Consider the following 23,786-nt stretch of genomic DNA (forward strand, 5'->3'; position numbering starts at 1 on the left):
CTCCAGTTGAAACACCTCTGTGACCTGGCGGTTTATAAGCCAGACTCCTTTGCCCATGACCATCTCTTTCTGCTGCATTGCTCCCTCTGTGCCAGGCTACTTTTACCTCCATCTTCTGTGCATGTGGTTTGGCTTGACACAAGCTTCTCCTTTTTTACCTCGAAGCGTTATGACTCATTCTTCCAGACCTAGATTTGATGTCAGCTCTTCAGTGAACCCTTTCCTAGCCCTCAGGCAGGGTGAGCTGCTCTACCTTTAGTGTTCCATTACATATTACTCATGTTTCTTAGACATTTACTTCATATAACTATTCACCTAACAATTCATAAGTCTGTATTCCTGATTAAACTATAAAGTTTTCAAGGACAGGGACTGTATCCAGTTCATCTTTGTACTACCGGTTCCTAGTTCACGATGTCTGGAACACGGTAATTTCAGTAAATTCTTGTTAGATGGTGATGACAGAACCACAAGGGAGAATATTGGAAAGAAAAAAAACTGCATTCCAAACATATTGGAAACAAAAAAACGGCTGCTGAGATAGTAGGATAGTATAGTGACTAACCTTTAAAAACACTGGCCGTGTATTAGGCCCTGTGCTAGGAATTTCACTATTACCTCATTTAATCTTCACACCTCAGGTACTGTTGTCCCATTGTACAGGTGCAGAGACTGAAGCTAGAGAAGCTTATGTGGGTTGTGCTAGGCCACAAGGAACTAGGCAGTGTAGGGGAGCCAGGACTCACACTCAAGTTGGCTTCACTCTGTAGACTGCTCTTAACTGATTTGCTATTCTTTCTTGTAAGTCTAAAGTTAAAGAAGCTGTGATTTTGGTCCTTGAGCTGAAGTTAACTTGAGTAATTAAAGGGAAACTCAGAAAAAAACAATGTTGCAAGTTGGAACTTGGGCCTCTAATGAAAATTTATGAACTGTTGAATGTTAGAATTTCCATGTGATTGAATTTATGGCTAACTAGCCCTCAGGGCGGGGTTTGCAGGTGCTTATTTTCAGTGTATTTCCTATTCCTAAACAATCCTAATTGCCTTCCAGATTTGGAGTTTTGACCTTCTTTCCCCTCTTTGCGAATTGAGGGGCCACAAAGGCTGCGTGCGCTGCTCTGTCTTCTCTGTGGACAGTACCCTGTTGGCGACTGGAGATGACAATGGAGAAATCCGGGTAGGAGGTTTGCTGACATGAAAGCACTGCTCTTTCTGTAGCTTTGGCTAATGCTTTGTTTCACGTTGGGGACCTTTGTTAATGTGACTGGGAAGCACAGGCCCTGGGGTTCTGGTTAGATGAGGCATCATTTGCTTTGTTTCCTGTGCACATTTTATTCACAGCTGCACTCCTTTGCAGAAAAGAATTCATTTTAGTTAGAGTGAAGTGTATGAGTTAGAGTCTGTGCATGCGAGGAGGCAAATGCCCAAGCTATTTGCAGTTGGTTGTCTGCTCTTAGCTTGAGAATGATTCATCGGAATTCTTGGACCTGAACCAAAGGTTGTTTATAGGGGCAGAATTTGAGGAAAATAATTTTACAAATTGTCAACTAGGTTATAAATGAATAAACAGCAAATTCTGCTGTTTTCAGCACTGAAAGAAAAGATCTCTTAATGAAACCATATTCATTAGATAGTCCACATTTACAGTGTGGCCTATTGCTGTCCTCATGGGACTGCCTGCCTCTGGTTGCGTTAGAAGGATTCTGCAGTTGATGGGAAAAATTTGGGCATTGGGATGGCTGCGTTAGTAATCAGCATATTTGAGGAGCATCTTGTTTTTTTGTTTTTTCTTTTTTACAAAGGAAGATTTAAAATTCATGAGAGAGTATGCAGTTTGCAGGAATGGAGGCATTATCAGATAGGCTTTCCAGGACAATTAAGATTCTCATGCTTGAGGACTAAGTTACCAACCTTCTCTGTACTAAAAAATGCATGTTAACTGAAGTGGCAGGACTGCTTTGGGAACATTGGTTTTGCTCTGAGTTCTCATCTTGGATGAGAATGCTCCTTTACTGGTTATGAAGGAGTATTTCATTTTTCAGAAACCCCTGGGGAAATAAATTCTCTTTCTTTAAATGCATGTTATTTAAAATTTTTTTTAACACATTAAACAAAAATTTTGTTTTTCTACCTGATCAAAATGTAGGAAAGCTGTATATATGTGTGTGTATATATGTATCTAGCTTATATCTAGCTATCTTACTTAATTCTTTCTAATGAGTTTCTCCATTTGATTCTCTTGGATTTTCTAGGGAAACATTTATAAGTGATGATTTTGGTTATTTTCCCTTGCCTTTATGCCTCTGTATTTCTTTTTCCTATTCTGATGGGCATTTATTTGAGAAATTAGAGTACTATTCATATATTAATTATCACTGGAAATAAATGGAAGCATTAGCATCTGTAAGTAATTGGGTATATATTATATATATAAAACCCTGTAGGGAATTATTGTTTAAAATATGTTTGAATGACTTTAGGTATTTGAATGATCTCTGTCAGAATTCTTAGTGGTAGATACTGGACTAGAATTCTATGGTTTTTTTTTTGTTTTGTTTTGTTTTTTTTAGGTAGTTTGTTAGGCCTTTTTTTGTTTGTTTATTCCTTGCTTTTCCCATTATTTTCTTTTTATTAAGTGAAAAAAGTCACAATATTCTGACCAGTTCTAAGTTCTCTTGTTTTATTTTTTGGAGTATGGTTAATGATAAATATTTTTTAGTAATGCATTTTTATTATAATTAGTGTTTTTTAAAAAATTTGGACAGGAGAGAATGCAGTCTAAATTCCTAAGGTATCACTGAATTGTAATTATATTTTTAAGAAAGATTTCCAAATATGTTCCAGAAGAGTTGGATAGATATATAAAACTTCTGGGTGACCCTGTTAATGCATTGTATATCCTGTTTGTATAGATATGGAATGTCTCAAATGGTGAGCTGCTTCATTTGTGTGCTCCGATTTCAGTAGAAGAAGGAGCTGCTACCCACGGAGGCTGGGTGACTGACCTTTGCTTTTCTCCAGATAGCAAAATGCTTGTCTCTGCTGGAGGATATCTTAAGGTAAGAGTTCCTCAAAGACTGTGAAAGAAAAGAGCAGCCTATATCCTACTTTCCAAGCTATTTTCGCTTCCTGTTTCTCAGTTGGGCCTCCTACAACCCAGCAGAGTGGAAGGGCAGTTACTGTTCTCCTCATTTGGCAGCGATGAGACTGAGATCTTGAAGGCTGCTTTCCTCAGCTCTCTTGGAAGTTTTGATGGCAGTGTTAGGAATGTTCTCTGTCCAGAGTTCTCATACTGCCCCATACTTAGATGATCAGAATGACTAGGAAGTTGGGTGTTTAACTTAATTTTATTTTCCACATCACTAATTGTTAACTCTTGGTTGAAAGTCTTTAAAAAATGTATTTGTGGAAAAAAATTTATTCGTGAAATTTCCTTTCTTAAGTAGTAGTAGCAGTAGTGGTAGTAGTAGTGGTAGTGTTAATAATAGCAGCAGCAACATATTGCTTTATTTTATAGCCTACAAAATGCTTTCCTTACGTCGTCTCATTAGCCAGCTTTGTGAAGCTTAAATTTCATTATCCTTGGTTTATAGATGAGGAAACTGATGTTCATGGAGGTTGTGAGTTTCCTAAAGTTACATAGTAAGGTAGTAAGGTGGCTTGTATAAACTTATTGTTAGAGAATACAGAGGTTAAGGATTGAATGTGTTGTGGTGCCTCAGGGTCATTTTTCGGTGCTTGCATCTATTTATCCATCCACTCAATCAGAATGTGTTAAGTGCCCACTGTGTGCTAAGACACTGCTGTATGGCAGTGTTTAAGACTTGGTTTTTGCCTTCCAGTGGCTTATAGTCTGGGGGAAGCAGACAGTAAATAGTCTTTAAAGTATAGGAGGGTTCTGGGACATGTCTGCATAAAGATAATGGAGTTAGCAGAGGCTTCTTAGGGATGGGGATGCTTGAGGTAGAGTGTTTTGAATGGTGGTAAAAGGGGTTGAAGATACTATATATATATATATATATATATATATATTTTTTATGTAGCAATACACCAAATTTATTAATAAAGTGTTAAGTGACAAAAACTCCAGCTGAAAGAAGGAGTGCTATTGGTGGTCAGGAAATTAGTCCTACATGCTTAAGACTCTGCCAGTTATAAAGACTGCAAGGCAAAATACTAAAAGCTATGGATATGAAGAATAAATGAGAAAGCCAGAAAACAAAAGAGAAATTAAGTCAATATACCTAAAAGTGAGTACAGATAAATAGCATTAGGTATAGGGACAAGATTAGTCTATGAAAGACTGTGCATCTAGCTAAATAAATTTTATTTATTTATTTATATATTTATTTATTTATTTATTTATTTGGTGTAGTGTTCCATGATTCATTGTTTGCATATAACACCCAGTGCTCCATTCAATACATGCCCTCTTTAATACCTATTACCAGGCTAACCCATCCCCCCACCCCCCGAAGATACTATATATTGTACTGACCACTTAAAATAGATCCCTAATAAATTAGATCTTATAGTACTTTTATTTCTTTTTTTTTTTAAAGATTTTATTTATTTGATAGAGAGAGACACAGTGAGAGAAGGAACACAAGCAGGGGGAGTGAGAGAGGGAGAAGCAGGCTTCCCGCCGAGCAGGGAGCCCAATGCGGGGCTCGATCCCAGGACTCCGGGATCATGACCTGAGCCGAAGGCAGACACTTAACGACTGAGCCACCCAGGCGCCCCAGTACTTTTATTTCTTCCTGAAAACATTCAAGTGTAGGAAATGATTCTGAATAATTATCTAACACAGGATAGATATTCAAAAATATTTGAATGAATGAAGTTTCTGGTTATATGAGACCCACATAATTGCAGTTTTACTCAGTATAAAAATCTAGCTTATAAAAAAGAGGACAGGGCGCCTGGGTGGCTCAGTCGTTAAGCGTCTGCCTTCGGCTCAGGTCATGATCCCAGGGTCCTGGGATCGAGTCCCACATCAGGCTCCCTGCTCAGCAAGAAGCCTGCTTCTCCCTCTCCCATTCCCCCTGCTTGTGTTCCTGCTATCGCTATCTCTCGCTCTGTCAAATAAATAAAATAAAATCTTTAAAAAAAAAAAAAAGGACAATTTTTAGCTCTATGAGGGGATGTTTATTATGAACCCTTTCCAAAGAGTTTGCATTGAGAATACAATGCTTTTTATAAAATGTTGCATTGAGCTATACCTTTTTGGGCACACTTTTATTTAATTATGGGTGGGGAGGTCGTGAAACTATCACCATTTGTTTTCCTTTAGTGTAAAGATAAACCATGACTCTTAGACTGCTCTGAGGATGATGCTTAGAGGAGCAGGATTGCGGTCTTTTGGTTGAAAGCAGGGAGTCTTGAGCTTCATTAACTGCTGAAAAACTTAACTGCTCAGCTTTGACACTGAGCTTCTAGAGACCATGTTATTTGATGCCCTGGGCCCCATAGAAGTCTATCACATAATTATGAATCTGGCTTACAAGATGTGATAACAATCAGTGACCAGATTTCCAGAGTTCTTGGAGAACCTTGAAATAAGCAGCAGAATAGGTATCTGTATTGTATGGGTTTATGTCTTAAAGGTGTAAGAACCTATAGCCTATACTTCAGTCTGTATGTTTAAGTGACAGGCTTTCTTCCCTCTGGTTTGATTACTAGCATGGTTAAACTGATTATGATATAACCCAGCCTGCATCTACCCAGCATGTTAATGAGACTATCAAAAGCACAGAACAAATTAAAAGTAATAAGGAACAGCTGCTGTAGTGTCCAAAGAAATGGGCCTTTTGAGTCTGTTTACTAAGGAATCTAAGCTGTATAAATTGAATATCAGTAAGGTAAAGTAGATATCCAGTAGCTAAAAAGCTCTTAACTTTCAAAGTTATTTCTATCTATAAAGTTAAAAAGTAATATAATTTAGCTGTTTACTTGTGTTATGCTATGGAGTACATACTGTTAGAATGACAAACACATTAAACCATACTTATGAGAAGAAAGTCTGATTTGAAATATGGAATACATGGTGATAAATGCAGGTGTGCCATTACTTAGAGGCAACAGAATGTAATGGTCAGGAGAGTGAGTCTTGGGCAGATTGCCTAAGGTCAAAGCCTGGCTCTGCCCCTCATTAGCTTTGTGATTTTACACAAGATTATTTAATCTCTCTATGCCTTGATTTTCTCATCTGTAAAATGGGTATAATAATAACATCTATCTCAGAGTTGGGAGGGTTAAAGGAGTTAATACATGTTAATATACATAGTGTTAAAGGAGTTAATACAGCACCCATAAATAGTGTCACATAGGAGTAAATGTTAACTATTTTAATTCACTTTATTTCTTAGAGCAGTTTTAGGTTCACAGCAAAATTGAGCAAATAGTATAGAGTTCCTGTATATCTCCTGCCCTGACACACGCACAGCCTCCCCCATTGTCAGCAGAGTATCAATAGAGTGGTACATTTGTTAGAATTGATGAACTTCAGTTGGCGCATCATTAGCACCTTAAATTCATAGTTTACATTAGGGTTCACTCTTGGTATTGTTCCTTCTGTGAATTTTTCTTCTTAAGATTTATTTATTTATTTGAAAGAGAGAGCACGCGTGCATGAGTGGGGTAGGAAGGGCAGAGGGAGAGTGAGAGAGAGAATCTCAAGCGACTCCCTGATGACTGGAGCTTGACATGGGGCTCAATCCCATGACTCTGAGATCATGACCTGAGCCGAAATCAAGAGTTGGACGTGTAATGGACTGAGCCGTCCAGGCACCCCCACTCTGTGATTTTTGACAAATGTATAATGATATGTGTCAACCATTGTAGTATCATACAGAATAGTTTCATTGCCCTAAAAATTCCCTGTATTAGCTGCTATTTTTAATGTCATTGTTTTTTAGTCCATATTCAAGTTAGTGGCTGGTATAGTGTTTCCGAGTGGTTTGTTTGAATAGAGGGAAAGGTAGTGGGAGCACTAGATTAGGTACCAGAAACTGTTCCACCTCTGTCACCTGCTAGCAGTATCATCTTGGGTGACGAGGCCTTTCTTCTCTCAGAACCCTGGTTTCCTTATTTGTAAAATGAGGCAGTTGAACTAGATGATCTCTAAAGGCCTTACTATCTCTATGATATGCTCTTAGTGACTAAAAACTAATGAGTCTTCTCTTAAGTAGGTGGAATGTGTCCTCTGCAGTCTTGTTTACATTGCTATTTTATAAAGCAAAATTGTCGGTTCTGAAAAATTTCAAGTTAGTACAAGTTGCTTCAGTGAGGTTTACTGAAGTCCATGGGGTATACTTTTATCAGTTACTATTACTGAGTGAACACAAATAGCTGACCCAGTCAACTGCTAGAACGCTAGGCACTGCCCCAGATACAAAAGTGAGTGACACCATTATTTTGTTCATAATACTCTGAATCTCGATGTGCGTTTTCAAAAGGTCGTCATGTACATTGTCTCTTTTGCCCTTATTTTAGCTGTGAGATACATGGGTAAGCTTTATGATCTCCATTTCATAAATGACTATGAACACTGTTGTAATCTTAGCTAATTCAGTTATCGGGAGGAGAAAGGAAAGGATTTGGCCAGAGCACCTGCCTAATTTGAGATGTTCAATATTTATTTAGCAAATAAATCTATAGACTGTTTTGTAGAGAAACTTGGTCAACGGCTCTTGAATCATTCCTGGTGAAAAGGAAGATTCAGTAGAGAGAACATTCTATCTGGTAGCCTATAATAGAAAATAGTCTCAGTGTCTATCAGAATACCAGTCTGTGGGCGCCTCAGTGGCTCAGTCAGTAAAGTGACTGCCTTCAGCTCACGTCATGATCCCAGGGTCCTGGGATTGATCCCCACGTCGGGCTCCTTGCTCAGTGGGGAGCCTGCTTCTCCCTCTCACTCTGCTGCTCCCCCTGCTTGTGCTCTCTCTCTGTCAAATAAATAAAAACAACAACAACAAAAATACCAGTTTGTGTCTGCAAAGGGACGTTTTTAAAGAAAAGAGGGGCATTATTCTGTCCATCCCAATGAGAAAGACATGCAGGCAGCAGAGTTCAGTGCAGTCATGGCCAGAGTGGACTTGTGCAGCCTTGTGTCTGTAGCTTTCAATAGGCTGCACAATTTCTCAGCATGCCTTGTGGTGGGGCTAGGTGTTCGGTAGCTATGAGGCAGTCACCAGGATTAATCAGGAAGGGCTGACCAGGTTGATTATACTATATTCAGCATTAAACCTTAGACTTTTTTCCTTGCTTTTGCTGAAGTTTGGGAGTGGGGAGGTGATAGGGTGAAGGATTCGGCTGGCACATACAGTTGTCACACAGAGTAATTACTAGTCTAATGAGAATTTTATTTTTCTCTGAACAGTGGTGGAATGTTGTCACTGGGGAGTCCTCACAGACCTTCTACACAAATGGAACCTATCTTAAGAAAATACACGTGTCCCCTGACTTCAAAACATATGTGACTGTTGATAATCTTGGTATTTTATATATTTTACAGATGTTAGAATAAAGTAGTTAAGGATTAATGTAAGTTGAACTTTTTAATTTTGAATTGGAAAAAATTATAGTGAAACTCTCTGTATTTCGACTTTTTGTAAAGCTGTGAATTGTTTTGCAGTTATTGCATTCATTACAAAAGTGTGGTTGGATGAACAATGTTAAATGTAGCTTTTTCCTAAATGAATGCACCTTTAATCTTGTTTTTCATAATCATCATCATTATTGTTAACAGTTTGTCCTTAAGGTGCAAATGAAAATGTAAATACGTACCTTGTTATACTGTTGGTAAAATTCTCTCTTGATGCATTCAAATTGGTTGACATAATTAATGAGAATAATTCGGAGGAAATATGTATTTTAATGCTATTATTATGCAGGCTGTGCCTCAGGATAGGAGACCTGCTTTCTGAACCACATTTACCCCAAAGGGCATAGTTCTCCCAATTACAATCTTGGCGCTTATTTGTACCCCTTAAATTTGCTTTAAAAATATTATGTCTGCCTGCAACGTTTCTTTTAATTCACTCAGTAAGTGAGTGTTGGATTTCAAAAGTTGTTTGAAGCAAAAGTTCTTGTGAAGCAAAAATTATACGTGTTGAAGAGAGTAGATTTTATTGGTTTACCTTTTCCTCATGAGCTGATGGCAGCTCTGTGCTGCAGTGGGACTCTAGTAGTCAGTCTCTGAGTTGGGTGCTGTCCTGCTCGCTCTGGTTTTTTATGTACCAGACTTGTTACTTGACTGAACTTGACCTTTTTAAATCCTCATTTTCTTCTTCTTCTTTTTTTTTTTTTTCCTTAAGCAATTGTCCTGCAGTTGAATTTTTGTAAATTAGAGTAATTGGGGAGGAGCCAGTTTTCATTAAAGTTTGAACAGGACTTTTCTAAGAAATATAGTAAAAAAATCCATTTTCTTCTAAGTCTATTTACTTAGATGAATGGCATTGTCAGTGCTGTTCTCAGTGAATTTCAAGAGAATTCTCTATGGTTTTCTATGCAGTAACAGAAGAGTTATCGTGACTCTGGAAGATGTCACTTTTAACCTACCAACTGTTCTATTTTCCTTCTCCTTTTCCCTCCTTCTCTCCTTCCTATCCCTCCCTCCCTTCTTCCCTCCAAGGTTAATCAGGAAAGATAGCTCTTGACAGGGAAAAAGTACATCAGCATCAGTAACTAGCTTTTTTTTTAACCTCCTGATTAGGAACTTTAATTGCAGTTTAAATCTCCATTTCCCCTGACAATATATTGTTAAGGGAAATGGCAATAATTTAATAATAGATGTGGTTCATATAAGAAAATAACCAAAATTCAAAAATTTTGCTGCTGCAATAGGAACTAAATCAAATGAGTATTAGTGTTAATAGTAGGTAAGTAGTGAGCCAGTTTCTGTTGTTGGTGTGTATTAGATGTGGTGTAGGTAGGGGGGCCTAGACCACTCCAGATGTATTTTAGATTAAATATACTATTTAGCATTTAAGGGAGCCATAAATAAAATTATTAAGGAGGTTTGGCTTTTGTTTTTTTTATGATGGGTTGAGGAACTAGTTTATAGGCTTACTGTGATTTAAGCAAATGTGATGTGAAAATCTTAATTTTATGAAAAAATTTCTGTAAATGATATATTGTGCTTAGAGTATCCAGATCATAATTTTGATTTGCATACAGTGTTTAGGAACTCATTTATAACTCAGAGTATAAAGTATTAACTTTTGGAATTAAAAGCCACTTGACTGTTAAAGTGTAGAACAAACATCGGCTTTTAAAAAACCTTGATTGGCCCTTGTCTTTAAAATAAAAAGAAAAATGGGAAGAAAAAGTAACATGACAAAAAGGCAAGGTAAAAAACAAGGTAACTTGAAGTAAGAAGAGAAGCCTAGCATAATGGCGCTGCATGTTTCAAGGCAGCTCAAGTGGTCAGTCAAGGGGGAGGGTTTTGTTTTTTACTTGCAGATGAGCATTTTTTAAGCATTTTCCCTTGCTTTATTTTTTGTAATGGAAATTACATTGCATTTTATATATGTAAAGGTTTTTTTTACATTGTGTGTGTCTTGTATGTTTTGAAAATTGTTTTGTATTTATGATACAGGTCACATGTTTTTGTTTTTTGTTTTTTGCTTTGGTATACATTTTAACACATGAAGTAAAAAATTTATAAAAAATAAAATTTCTAAAATATTTTTGAAAAACATTTTCGATTGTTTCAGACTCCTTGCTTGTCCTTTGTTGATTAGAAAACAAATGTGAAAGATTCTTCAAACTAAAAGCTGTCATCCTTTCTATTAATGCTTTATCAACCATGTCTAATTCAATTTTATCAAAATTTTTTCTCCTCAGTTTCTCTCTGATGATTGCTACCTGGTGTGACTGGCATGGTGAAGAACCTGTAAAGAAGAGAATTCATTTATTTATTCTTTCATTCAGTAAATATTTATTGAGATCTACCATGTGCCTGGCATTTTTGTAGGAATTGGGGATAGAAAAGTGAGCCAAACAGTCTTTTTCCTACTGCAGTTTAGGGCCAAGGAGAGGCAGAAAAAAAGTAAATAAGTAGAATCTATAGCATATTAGTTGGTATGTTTAAGTGGTGAGGTGAGGGGAGAAGCGTTTACAGTTTTAGATGGAGTTGCTCACTGAGAAGGTGACACTTGAGTACAGACCTGAAAGGTGAGGGAGTGAGTCGTCCAGGTATCTGGAGAGATTCCCAAGGGAGAGCGCAGTGAGCGCCAAGACGGGACAGTGGGTGGGTTGCTCTGTTACAGAGCTGGCAAGGAGGCTGGGGTGTCGCTGGAGGGGGGTGGGGGTGGGGGGGAATGTTAACAAGAGGTGCATCACCATGCAGGGCCTCCTAGGCTACTGTGTGGACTTTTACTCTGAGATAGGAGATACTGGAGGAGTTTGGGCAGTGGAGTGATCTGACGTAAGCTTTAATTGGTTCCTCTGGCAGTGGGAAATTGAAAATCAGTTGAAAAGGGGGACAGGCAAGGGGGGAAGCAGGGGTACCAGTAAGAAGCTTTTGTAATAATCTGGGCAAAATGAAGGCAGCCAGATTAGGATGGCAGCAGTAGGGGTTGTGACAGTTGGATTCTGGAGATATATATATATATATATATATATATATATATATATATATTTTTTTTTTTTTTAGATTTTATTTATTTATTTGAGAGAGACAGATAGTGACAGAGCTAGCGAGAGAGAGCACAAGCTGGGAGGAGAGGGAGAAGCAGCCTCCCACCGAGCAGGGAGCCTGATGTGGGGCTCGATCCCAGGACCCTGGGATCATGACCTGAGCCGAAGGCAGACGCTTAACTGACTGAGTCACCCAGGCGCCCCGGATTCTGGGTATATTTTAATGATAAGAGTTAGTAGGATTTGCAGGTGGATTAGATAAAGGTTGTGAGAGTGACAAGAATGATACCAAGGTTTTGGCCTCTTTGGCTTGAGCTCCTGGAAGATTAGAGTTGCCATTAACTGAGATGAAGATGGTTATGAAAGGAGCAGGGTTTTGGACATAGTAAGTTTGAGATGGCCACTAGACATCCAAGTGGGGATGTTGAGTAGGTGGTTGGATAAAAGGGTCTGGAGTTCATGGGAAAAATCTGCGATGGAGATAAGTATCTGAGAATCATTAGTGAATTAAATGTATTTAAAACCACAGGATCAGAGGAGATCAGCAGTGAAACAGGTGTTGATAGACAAGGTTGGAGTCCTAAGCCAGAGTCCAGGGCAGTCTCAGCTTGGTGAGATGAGGAAGCAGCACAGGAGACTAAGGACCACAAAGAATAAGAAGTGCAGCGTGGTGTGGTAAGTTATAGTGAATGCAGTGGGCGTGGGTCTCTTAATTCGATGTGATTTTGGGCAAAATTTCTTTATTGGTTTGTTTGTTCAGCCACCTGCCTGTCTTTCCCATATGGCTTGCATATCTGCATAGTGCCAAGCACTATTTTAAGTAGCAGCCAGGGCAATACATAAATACATTTTAGTTGTTGGGAGAGAACAGTAGATAGTAAGAGAACAAGAAAATATCAGCAATTGTTATCTGTAAAATGGGTATCCGTTCTTCCTTCTCATGGTTGTTGTAAAGATTTAATAAGATAATGCTCATGAAGTACTTACCTCAGTGCTTGGGCCAAGAAAGTGCTCAGTGAACATTCTTTGGTGTAATTTGGGTCCCGTCATCTTTGGCCTGGCAACAGTTCCCTGACTCCTGTCTCTGCCACCAGTTGTGTCCGTCTGCTTCATCTTTCCAAAGTGCTCATCTTAATCTTGTCATTTCTCTTTAAAACCCTGGACCTGCTGTGTGCTCTCTTGCTTCTGTGTCTTTGTATATGCTGTTCTGTCTTCTATACTGCCCATCTCCTGCCTAATTTTTTCCCCTGATTCCTTTTTATCCTTCATATATTCTTTGAGATAACCCTTCTGCTGAAGGTCTGCCCAGCCCTCTCATAGTGCCCTCTTTTCTCTGCCATGACTTTCAGCGCCCTGTATTGTTTACTTATTGGAGTCCCTCATTAGATCGGAAGCTCCCTGAAGCCAGGTCTATGTCTTTTACACCACAGTCTAACATAAGGCTGGCTCCAGTTGGAGTCTCAATAAATATTTGTTGAATGACTGAAATTCTTGTATGTATGCTTGCATGCCCATAGCGCATTCTCTGTTCTCCCTCTGCACTAGGATATCAATAGGCTAATTAAGAAGTAGCACGTCACCAGCATTTTCTTTATCTTTCTGTTTTAGTTTGGCATTTTACTGTGAAGCATCATTAGAGGAAGGTAAAACTTCACTTGAATAAAAAGATTTGCTTCTAGATTATATGAAATGAATAAACATGTCCCTGAAGTGTTTAAGTTGGCAAGTACGGCAATCTATTATTCAACATTATGTTATTATAATTTACTTACCGACCTTTAGAGGAGGAAATGATTTTCGAATAATTCTTGGTCTCTGAAGATTGTCCCTTGAATAGATTTGCTCATAACCCCTCCCCTTAAAACTATGGAGATACTATACAGTTATTAAATGCCTGAATTAGAATATCAGCTGCTGTGAGTTTAACCATAGAATTATTGTGTAGTTGTGTATATTCACAGGGAAGGGGCAGAAAAATGTGCATCAAACGTGGGACTCATCAGAGACCATGTCTTTGAAGTTATTTGGCATCAACAGCGTATTATTTCTAAGTCAGATGATGTAAGAAGACCAAAACTTGGGAAATTTTCATTTAAATTATAATTCAGGGAAATGAACTGCTGGTGTTCATTGTAAATTCATTTATGAGGTCAGGCCTTCAGAACTGGGAATACTGCTTATCACAGAGAAGCGAACAGAAAATGTGCCTCTGTAATTTCCCATCACCCAGGGCTAGAGCAAGTAACTAGAGAGAGCATGCCAGGCCCAAGTTTGGGTGGGGTGGTTCTGAGCAACTGATCAAACTGGAAAACACCCAGTAGCTGAATGAAGCCTCCTGCTTAGTACAAGGTGGCTCTTGTGAGGAGCAGGAGCTCACCTTCTCACCATCCATTCAAATCTTCATTGCCTCCCCACTCGGGACTGCCCAGTCCTTATTCTGTCTTCACAGTACTTGGGTGGATTTGCAGACTTTGCAGTCCTAGCTTAGAGAGGAAGGACTACACCCCAGGCAGTTAATCGGTGAGAAAGCCAGTGCCACAGTCCAAATCTGATTTTCTTTTCTTTATAGAGAGACCCAGACCCATTGGGCTACAAGCTGAATGTCAGATTCCATTGGAAGTGGAATCCTCCTGGGTTTATGGCAGATGAACACCAGTGTAGGGGTCAAGGCTTGGGTTTTAGCAGCTGGGGAAGATTTTGGAGATCTATGTTTCTCATCTCTGATTCATCTTCAGTTAGCAGTGATTCTAAACCCCTCACCTTGTGTTTATTTGCCCCACTCTGTCAAATAACTTTCTGAGACGTAACAAATCCTTTTTAGGAGGAAGGAAGGAGGAGCTATTATTTTTTACCAGTGTTTTCTATGCCAGGCCCTATGCTGGGCGCATTCCACATGTTATTTAATTGAATCCTCACAACAAGGCTGCAAGGTATTATCTCTGTTGTCTAGATGTGGAAACTGGTGCAGAGAGGGTAAGTCACCAGAGCCCCACAGCAAAGTGCTGGAGCTGGGGTTTTGGTCCATGCAGTTGGCTGCCTCACTAAAGGCGCTGGGTGAGAGGATCCAAGAGCATCATTTCAGTTACGCACTTTAATTCATTATTCATTTCATTCATTCACATCATGTGTCACGACTGATCCTAAGTCCTGAGCTGTCAGAGGTGGTCCCTGCTCTTGAAGAGCTTCTACTTTTGGTATTCTGGTTAGCCCATCTCTGTGCCTGTAGGGATTGCTCTTTGAAAAAAGAAGCACAGTCCATTCTGATAGCCAAATGGATGGCAGAGGTTGGGGGATGTTTTGGGTTTGCCAGCACTTGGCTACTACCCAAAACATCTACTACCCAGCCTGGTCTCAAGTCTCAGATGATTCAAGCATTGAGCAGGGAAGGTGGCAGCCTTATGGCCTGCCCCCTGGAGATGCTTATTTCTCTTTCGAAACTCTTAGGGGGTTCATTTGAGATTGGCGGCAGCCCTGGGGTTAATGGATCCACGTGCCTTCTTCTGCCACCTGATTTCATATCCTTTTCTCCTTCTCCTTCCATTTGAAATGGTGTAACCTCACAGAGCCTCAGTTTCCTTGTTTGTCAAATAGGGACCACAACACTTGATTACAGTTTTTTATGAGGCTTGAAAGATGTCAAGCATCCGATACAGGCTCAATAGCATTATTATCTTTTGTTTCAGTTATAAACTTCCATTCCTTTGCTGCCCATGTTTCCATGGTTTACAAAGTGGGAACCTGTGACTTTTGCTTTCTCCGGGCATCCTTTTCTACCTTATGGTAGATCTATCTTCTTGGCTATTAGCTCCCAGGAGTCAGACTTTGTTCAGCAGGAAAGCTGTCATCTGCTTTCTTTTGAGCCGTCTGAAACTTTCCTCTCTTTGGGATATGCATGCACCCATGAGTAATGGAGGATTGGGATTGAGAATGGAGAAAAGACCTTGGGCTTACTGCTTGGGCTGGCACTTGGGAGTATGGTAGAACTCTGGCTTTGGCTGTCAAGTGCATCCAAGTTCAAATCCTGGCTGCACTAACGTCCTAGCTGTGTGACCTTCAGCAAATGTTTTAATCTCAAGGACCTGCTTCCCAGGGAGCCCCTGGTATGGAGACTTATATGTGCTGCCCAACTTCTCAGAGAATCAGGAGGGGTCCTCACCCATCCAGGGGTGAAGCTTCTTACACTTTGTTGCCCCAAAATTATCTGGGAAACTTAAAAACCTCCCTAAACCCGGACCTCCTCCCGGGCCAATTAATTCAGAATCTCTGGAGATGGGACCCGGGCATCTGTATTATTTTAAAGTTCCCCAGGTGATTCCAGAGTGCAGTGGAGGTTGTTCTGTCGCCCTTGATGGCCAGGCCGTTGCCAGTTCTTCTGTCCAGCTGCCAGCTACACTTTGATGACTGCTTCTACAGTGTGCTCCAGTACCTGCTCCGTCATGACAGCCTCAGGAGTGTTGCTGGGTAGCACAGACGTTTGGTATGCCTGTTGTATTAACACAGATGTGGGGATCTTTCCTGCTTGGATTTGATGGCTAATTTATAGAGCAACGCTTTTAGGGTTATTACCATCAATTCCTCCTCTGGTCGTGGCTTTCTCTATCCAGGTGTCTCACTGGTGTGTACTTGCTTTCACTTTTTACCTAGTGCCATGATTATTCCCATCATGGCAGACTCCCTTTTCCTCACTGACAACTCCTAAATTTTTAGGGGGCTGCATTGTGCTCAGCTAAAATCAACAGCTACATTGTCCAGCTGCCTGTGTAGGGGTGGCAAAGAGTTGTGGCTTGAAGCTTCCAGGAAAGCTCCTAAAAGATTGCCTTACTCAGTTGGGAGGCAGGAGACCTTAGGTCATTATCATTCTTTTTATTGTCTGGAATGTGGATGCGCTGGATAATGCTCCAGCAGCCATTTTTTGATCATGAGGTGACCTTACAGATGCCATATGCTAAGGATGACAGAATAGGAATGTAGAAGGAGCTTGTAGACCTCTCATTCCAGCCCTGTAATATTTCTGAAGTTCATGTTACATGAGAAAAAATTCAGCCCTTCCCTGTTTAAGACTGTTATTTCTGGTCTTTGCTACTAGTCCCTAAATTCAGTTTCTGATACTGAATAAACCAACCTGGTGTCTAAGAGCAGTCCAACATATGTCAGTGACTCTGCATCTCTGCTTCCTTCACCCCCTCACTTTAGCCACAAACACACTGTTCCTCCTCTGATAAGTAACTGGACATCTAGCTAGCTGTGGGGCTGCTGAAGCTTGGTGGAATCTCAGAAAGTCACAAAGAAGTGATGCATGGATCACGCCCAGCCCACAGATGAGTTTTATTTGGCCCACGCTTAAATGCTGAATTTGTTGCCAGCATTTGAAAACTGGTGATTTTGCATAAATACTGATTTCTTAGAAAATCTGTTGACCCAGGGTCTTCATTTCTGCCTGGCAACAGTCAGCTGAAAGTAAGTAGCATGTGCCCCCTGAGATGAGGCAGGTGCTCTGTGGATCATCACCGCCCCCCTCACTCATGTCACCTGTGTGGCTCTGAAGCCATATGAGTTTGCAACTTTCCACCTCCCTACCCAGACACACACCCCAGAAATGGCCTGCTCAAATGGTATTCCTCAATTTCCTGTGCCTTTCTTCCCAGTCTCCCTTGACTCAACACTTAGCACATTGGGGTTTTTGTTTTTGTTTTTGTTTTTCTCTCAGAAAACTGAGCCTGCACTTTTGATAAGTGGAGAGAAATCAGCCTCTCAAATGTCAGAAAACAGCTGATGTTGCTTCTTACTTGGAGGCGTCTTGACTTCCCTTCTCACATGTCTTATTGAGGAGAGGCAGTAAGAGGGCGAGCTGCAGGCTCCTCAGGGACCAGCTGTTGGGATGCTTGATTGAGGCACTGAGACATCCAGAGGACAATTGAGTATTGAATATGGATTGCTCTGAACAGCTTTTATTACCATGTCGTGAGTAAGAACAACTCCATCTCAGCTTGCTCGTACTGTCCTCTGACACATAACTTAGATGTTTCCTAAATGGCAGGACTTGGAAGATGCGCATTAGCTCTGCTGTGCTTGTCAAGTCTGTTCTGTGACATGCATGTTCCTCAGCTGTCTGAACCCCTGAGAAAACCTCAGCTGTTGGGGTGACCCTAATGGAGCTGTTCAGTGCAGAGTCTCTGTTTCAGTCTGACGTAAGTCTACATCCTTGGTCATTAACTACTCTTGGAAAGTTAAATGCCTATGCAGCTTTTACAAACCTAGGTCTCTGGGGTTTTAGAGAGTAAAACAAAAACTATTTCGATGATAAATAATTTGTAGCTGTAATTCTTTATGAGTTATACACAGTGTGCAGTGTGTTGGGTCAGGAGTGATCATCTTTGCATTAGCAATTCTAAATAGAATGGTGCCACGATGAACACAGAGCAAGTTTTCAGTGAGTAGACTGGCCTGGGATGGAGAGAGGAAACAGTTAAGTGGAATTGGTATTCCTAGGTCTGTACCAAGTTCTTCGGGTTAATTCCCTCACAAAAATAAGACCTGGCTCATGGGTACTAATGGAATTCCACAGTATGCAGGATGGTGATTGGGCAACGAGCCTAAGGTAATTCTCTGCCTGCTTTGGAGCTGGTTTCTGTGGGAAGCAGGACTCTGTTGCTGGGGCACCAGATGCTGGGTTCATTTGTACATTTGCACAGACAGCAGTAAATGGGCGTGGGGTGGGCTAGGTGTAGGAGGGACAGGAATGGAGTAGGGGGCAGGTTGCTGCAGCCTCAGTGCAGGTAGGCTCTGCTGGCCTGTGTTGGCTGGTTCCCCAATTATATTTTAAGAAAATGTGTTTATTACTGTCAGATTGCTTGATTTTGCTAAGAAACATAGTGAATACCTTATATAAAAAGAGAACTGAAAAACTTAATGTCTTAAAAAAAGGCTTTATTCCATATGGACTTCTGAACATGGTCATTATATTCCAGTTCTGTGGGAGAAGAATGAACTCTGGAGGCTAGCCCACTTATCACATTTTCCTTTCTTTTCAGAAGTAGCTTAGGAGCAATGTTACTTGGGGTCCAAGTGTGAATTTTTATTTTTGAGAATTTATCCATGTGTTCATTATCTAAGCCTGTTTTCTAGCCCATCATATCCAAATATTATATACCCCAATAATATTCCTAACTATTCTAACAGAAAATCTGGTATGTCCTGAGAAAAACCACTGCCATGACTTATTAATGAATTAACTAGGCATAATTTTCATAGGGTTCATTCATCCAAACTTATCATAGAATATAATGTAAGAAAAAAATAGAGTAATTGAATTAAAGTTCTTTTTTGGAATAATATTAGCATTCAAGGATCCCCATCCCCCATGGATACTGCAGTTACTAATGTGTCAGACTTCCCCTTCAAGAAATCAGCTGCATATCCCTTCTTCATTATGTGGGCTGGCTCTCTTCTATTTGCCCCTCAGACCTCTCCTACCTCTTCCCTGCTCTGTGTAGACCATATCAATGGGCTCTTTGTCCTCTGGCTTTCATTGGGTTCAGGTAATGTGGGGTGGAGAGTGAGATCAGGGTATTTTAATCCCTGGCTCCCTCCCTGAGGGCCACTTCAGCTGGCCATGTCCCTCAGCCTGTCTGGCAGCCCCCTCCACACAGCCTTCTCCTTTCCCATTCTCCCTCAGGCAATTACCATCCCAGGGACACTGTTCCACCCGTCTGTTTCCCTACATGCTGCCAACACCTATGTAAGTATTCTATTTATTAAACTCTTAAAATATCCCAATTGGAATGTGCCATCTGCTTCATGCTGGGACCATAACTGATACAAATAAGCATTTGATCCACAGAGAGAAGAGGACTGCTGACCTCTTGGTGGTTACCAAAGATAGAAAGGGGCCTAATTAGCCCAGTTGAAGCATTACCATCTAAAATCCCAGCCCAAATCTTTCTTCAGGAAGCCTGCCCTTTCTGCCTCTGTGGATGTGGTCCCCTCTCAGGTTGGTTTTATGTTTTCAAAGCTATGTGTCTGCGCATGTCAGGCTGGTAGCACCCTGTTTGTTTTGGTGTGTGTTTCAAAGAGTAACAGACTTAGATCCAGCAGTGCAGGGGAGATCTCCTGAAAGTCACAGGATATGGAATGTGAAACGTTGATCTTTCCAGTATCTCTAACATGGCCCTATATCACTTGACTTGCAGCTGGCACATGTATTTTAGAAAAATGGAAGGATTGATGTTGTTATGTAATGTTTTAACCCCTACCAAAATTCATATGTTGAAGCTTAATCCTCCAATGTGATGGTATTTGGAGATAGGCCTTTGGGAGATAATTAGGTTAGATGGGGTCATGATGGTGGGGCCCTCAGAATGGGATTAGTGCCCTTATAAGAAGAGACACCAGAAAGCTTGCGGCTCCCCCACTCTCTGTGCATGCATGCTCGTGCACACACACACACACACACACACACACACAAAGAGGTCATATGACCACACAGCAAGATGGTAGATGCCTACAAACCAAGAGAAGAGCTCTCAGAGAGAAACCTTGATCTGCCAGCATCTTGATCTTGGACTTTCCAGCCCTCAGAACTGTGAGAAATAGATTTGTTGTTTAAGCCACACAGTCTGATATTTCGTTTAGCAGCCCAACCTGACACAAACGTGTAGATGTTTTTCCAAACAAGCTATTTGTATTGTCCCAGACAAATGATCTATTTGGGTGGTCCTTGCTCTTTTAGAAATTTGTTTGGCAATTTCTCCTTGTAGCCTACTGTAATATTTAAAGACATTGGAAATTTTTTGGCTGAAACTTAAGCTTTAATAAAAGGCCCATGTATCTTTCTCAGACTGGTTGAACTTAGAAATGAGTAAATTTTCTCAATTTGCCAATTAAAAAAGCCCTTTAGCTATAGATGTTGAGGAGGCTGGGCCTTTGGTTTTTTCCTAAATGGAAGTGGGAAGGTGCTCACAGAATGATGCCAAGCACCGGTAGCTGTACAATTTCCATTTTATTTTGTGTGCTTTTTTTAATAGGATATAAATAATGACAAAAATTACAAAATTTATAACTGGAAGCCCAAGCATATTTACACATATGTTTCTGTTTCAGCAAAGCTACTATTTACTTTGCTCCTATACAATTACCTTTTGGTACCATATTTCAGTGTTATTTTTACTCTCCATTTACTACATACATATCAACAGTGAATAGGCAAAATATATACAAGGAACTGTTCAGGTCAAGTAATTTAATATTGTATTAAAATTCTTCAACACTGAACTAAATCCATATACATTTGTCAGTTTGAAATAAAATTTAATTATCTTTCTTTAAAACTCACCAACTGATGAATAACTAATAATCCTCAGGTTTGAAATAATATTGGTTAATAAAAAAACATAAGACAATCCCACAATTTATCAGTATCGCTATAATGAACTTCAAAATGATTCACAATATGATCAGTTAGAACAATATACGTTAAAATGTTATTTTTTCTATAATGATATCGGTACTGTTTATATAATTTGATTCTACATAAATATACATTATGGAATCATACAAATACTCCACAGAGACATTAAAAAAATTAAAATACCTTAAAGAAATGTAAGTAAATTTTATTTAATCAAATAGTAAGCAAACATTTATTTGTTTCAAGAAAAGAGTTTTATTACTTTGGAATCTCTCTCTCTCTTTTTTTTTTTTTTTGTATTTTTTTCTAGAAAAAAATTTTTGCAATAGAATTTTACTAACACCTTTCTCAAACAAGGTTTCCATGACAGAAATCTTGACAGCAGGAGCCCTAGTTTTTTTTTTTTTTTAACGTTTTCTTTAAAACACTGTGAAGGTTAAAAAAAAAACAATCTTTGCAGCTTATGGCTGCGTCAGCACTTTCGGTTGGATGCCAGTCTGCTTGCCCTAATCTCCTGCTCTGGGGAGTGTCATCAGCACTTTGCCACACCCAAGCCAGTCCTCTTGGTGGTAGCAGTAAAAATTTAGTTACTTGAAATGAAACCAGAAACATCCCTCACAACTAACCTAGTTTTCTTATCAGTGCATTAATGAAACATTCTTTTAATAAAAATATTTAATACAAGACACATTTTTCTGTGCATAATAAATTCCTCTGTTTTGAATTATTCTTAAATTTTTAATCAATCCATAGATGTAAATGTTTTCTTTATCTGACATGGTTGATTACATATAAAATCCACAAATATAGAAATTGGGAAACAGGATTTCCTGGCAATCATAGGGGTGGTTTTTGTCCTTATGCATGAAATGATGCTCAGTGATACGATTTTACAGATGTTTTATGGGGGTAGTTCTGTTCTGATTCTACCTTTAAAACTGCTGACTGTGAAAAATCCAAGATTTTTTATACTTTTAGGCAGTATTAGAGATCCCCTGTACCTTTTTTTTTAAAGGTATTATCCCCAAATTCAGCAAAGCAGTGTTGGGGGCAGAGTCATTAGAAATACCTTGGGTGGTGGCAGGGAGGGGAGTCAGGAGAGTCAGCGAAAAATCTCAACTCATGCCTCTCAGGGGTTACGGCTGGAAAGTCTTGGTTGCATACTGGTGCAGAAAGAACGTCCCCAGGAATGGCCAGCGGCCTTTCGCCTGTGACAAGGCCACACAAACAGAGCAGTCTTCCTCCTGGGCTGGGTGGAAACTGAGGCGCGAAGGGAAGCCTGCTCCGGGACTGCTCAGCGTGCAAGGCACCGCGAGGACAGGAGGATGGTGAGTATCAGAAAATTGTGGTTTCATACTTGGTATTAATTCCTCTCTTGGCTTCTTGTCCCGGCTCCACAATCCACGGCAGATTGGCCAGAGTCTTTTGCTCAGATGGGTCGATCTGCTTTAAAACAGAAAGGCTGATGCCTGTTATACGATACCTGTACCAGGGTGTAAACATGCTTCCTAACACTTCTTGGAAACCAACACTAGGCCTTTACAGGACTGCAGTCCTGTCACAGACCAACAGGTATGTGAGAATTGTGTGTGTGTCCTTTTCATACATGTTTATTGCATAAGGACTGTATGCAAGGCATTCAAAGGGTGGGTGGTGAATGAGTCCTGGCCCTTGCTCTTGAAGGCACACAGATGGGGAGCAAACACAGAAGCACTTTGATACTGAGAAGGGGGATGGATGGAGGGAGGCTGCTCTGCGGTTAGGGAGCCAGGGGACTTCCTAGAAGAGGTGAACCAGGTTATGTCACTCTCCAGCTCTCAAGCCTACAGTAGTTTCTGTTACAGAATAAACCTGAATTCCTCAAGGTGAAGTCTAGCCACACTGACTTCGCTTCTACCTGCATGCCAAGACCACACCCAGGGCCTCTGCTCACATCATTTGCTCTGCGGGAATGCCTTTCCCCAGACACCTGCATGCCTACATCATCTCCTCACCTATTCACCCAATACAAAATAGCATCTTAACTTTTCTGCTCTCCTCTTCAGCTCTATTCTTTATAATCCTATGCCACATACATCATATTTATTCCTTCATCCTCCACTGCAGTGTACAGTTTTGTTCTCTTCACTGTTTCCCCCAAACTTAGAAAACCTCCTGGCAACCCAGTAAATAATAGTAGGTACACAATAAATACTTACTGAATAGATATTATAAGAGAATGAGGTAATGTCTAAACAGCTGGAGGACGAGCTAGAGTTTGCCTGGTGAGGGGGCAAGGAGAGAGGGAACAGCATGTGCAAAGCTCCTGTGGTAAAGAGAAGTGGCAGGTTGAGAACTTGCAGTTAGTTAGTTCACAGAGTGGAGATGGGAGGGTGAAAAGGTGAGCAGGGCCAGGTCAAGCTGAGCCTTGAACCAGACTGAGCTGAGCTATAAAATGGATAAAACCACATTTTAGCCCCAGTGCACACAAAGTCAAACAGGCCATTCCTGGGTAATGCTTGAGCTGTGAGCTCTCAGGAGGGGCCTTGGAGGGAGTTTTCACCACACTGCTGCCTCATCTTTTAGTGTTTCCACATCTGCCCTGGCCCTGGCCACCTGCTCTGCTCAGGAATGCTGGGGCAAGGAAGCCTGGGAAGGTCTCTCTTATTTCTCTTGTGCTGTGAGCTTTGGAGCCTGATGAAAGGCTATGGGATCCATGCCCTATGACTACCTTCCAACATGAATTGATTGTATCTCCA

The 23,786-nt window shown here is 40.3% G+C and overlaps 2 protein-coding genes and 1 long non-coding RNA gene across 15 annotated transcripts in view; 2 read left to right on the plus strand and 1 right to left on the minus strand.

The window, feature by feature from the left end:
* APAF1 (apoptotic peptidase activating factor 1) overlaps nucleotides 1-11,184 on the plus strand; it is a 91,799-nt gene extending 80,615 nt beyond the window's left edge. For 4 of the 5 annotated variants that reach the window (XM_078076448.1, XM_078076447.1, XM_036086036.2 and 1 more), the window contains 3 exons: nucleotides 1,051-1,176; nucleotides 2,912-3,058; nucleotides 8,380-10,701. In XM_078076448.1, the coding sequence (XP_077932574.1) occupies nucleotides 1,051-1,176; nucleotides 2,912-3,058; nucleotides 8,380-8,526 (420 nt within the window). In that variant the 3' untranslated portion in view covers nucleotides 8,527-10,701. Of the gene's footprint in view, nucleotides 1-1,050; nucleotides 1,177-2,911; nucleotides 3,059-8,379; nucleotides 10,702-10,847 lie in introns of those variants that run through there. The other variant, XM_078076446.1, reaches the window with a different exon arrangement.
* A 505-nt stretch (nucleotides 11,185-11,689) lies between these two features.
* On the plus strand, nucleotides 11,690-19,884 carry LOC144382161 (uncharacterized). Its single transcript, XR_013448598.1, has 3 exons — nucleotides 11,690-12,317; nucleotides 19,318-19,380; nucleotides 19,483-19,884. It is a non-coding gene; the product is annotated as an uncharacterized LOC144382161 (long non-coding RNA).
* Nucleotides 19,885-21,392: 1,508 nt separating this feature from the next.
* Nucleotides 21,393-23,786, minus strand: part of ANKS1B (ankyrin repeat and sterile alpha motif domain containing 1B) — a 1,091,613-nt gene continuing 1,089,219 nt past the window's right edge. For 5 of the 9 annotated variants that reach the window (XM_078076455.1, XM_078076453.1, XM_078076450.1 and 2 more), the window contains one exon: nucleotides 21,393-22,494. In XM_078076455.1, coding sequence (XP_077932581.1) covers nucleotides 22,384-22,494 — 111 coding nt within the window. In that variant the 3' untranslated portion in view covers nucleotides 21,393-22,383. The remainder of the gene's footprint in view (nucleotides 22,495-23,786) is intronic. The other 4 variants (XM_078076454.1, XM_078076452.1, XM_078076459.1 and 1 more) reach the window with 1 other exon arrangement.

Source organism: Halichoerus grypus, chromosome 6 (assembly GCF_964656455.1).
Source record: "Halichoerus grypus chromosome 6, mHalGry1.hap1.1, whole genome shotgun sequence".
Taxonomy (NCBI): Eukaryota; Metazoa; Chordata; class Mammalia; order Carnivora; family Phocidae; genus Halichoerus; species Halichoerus grypus.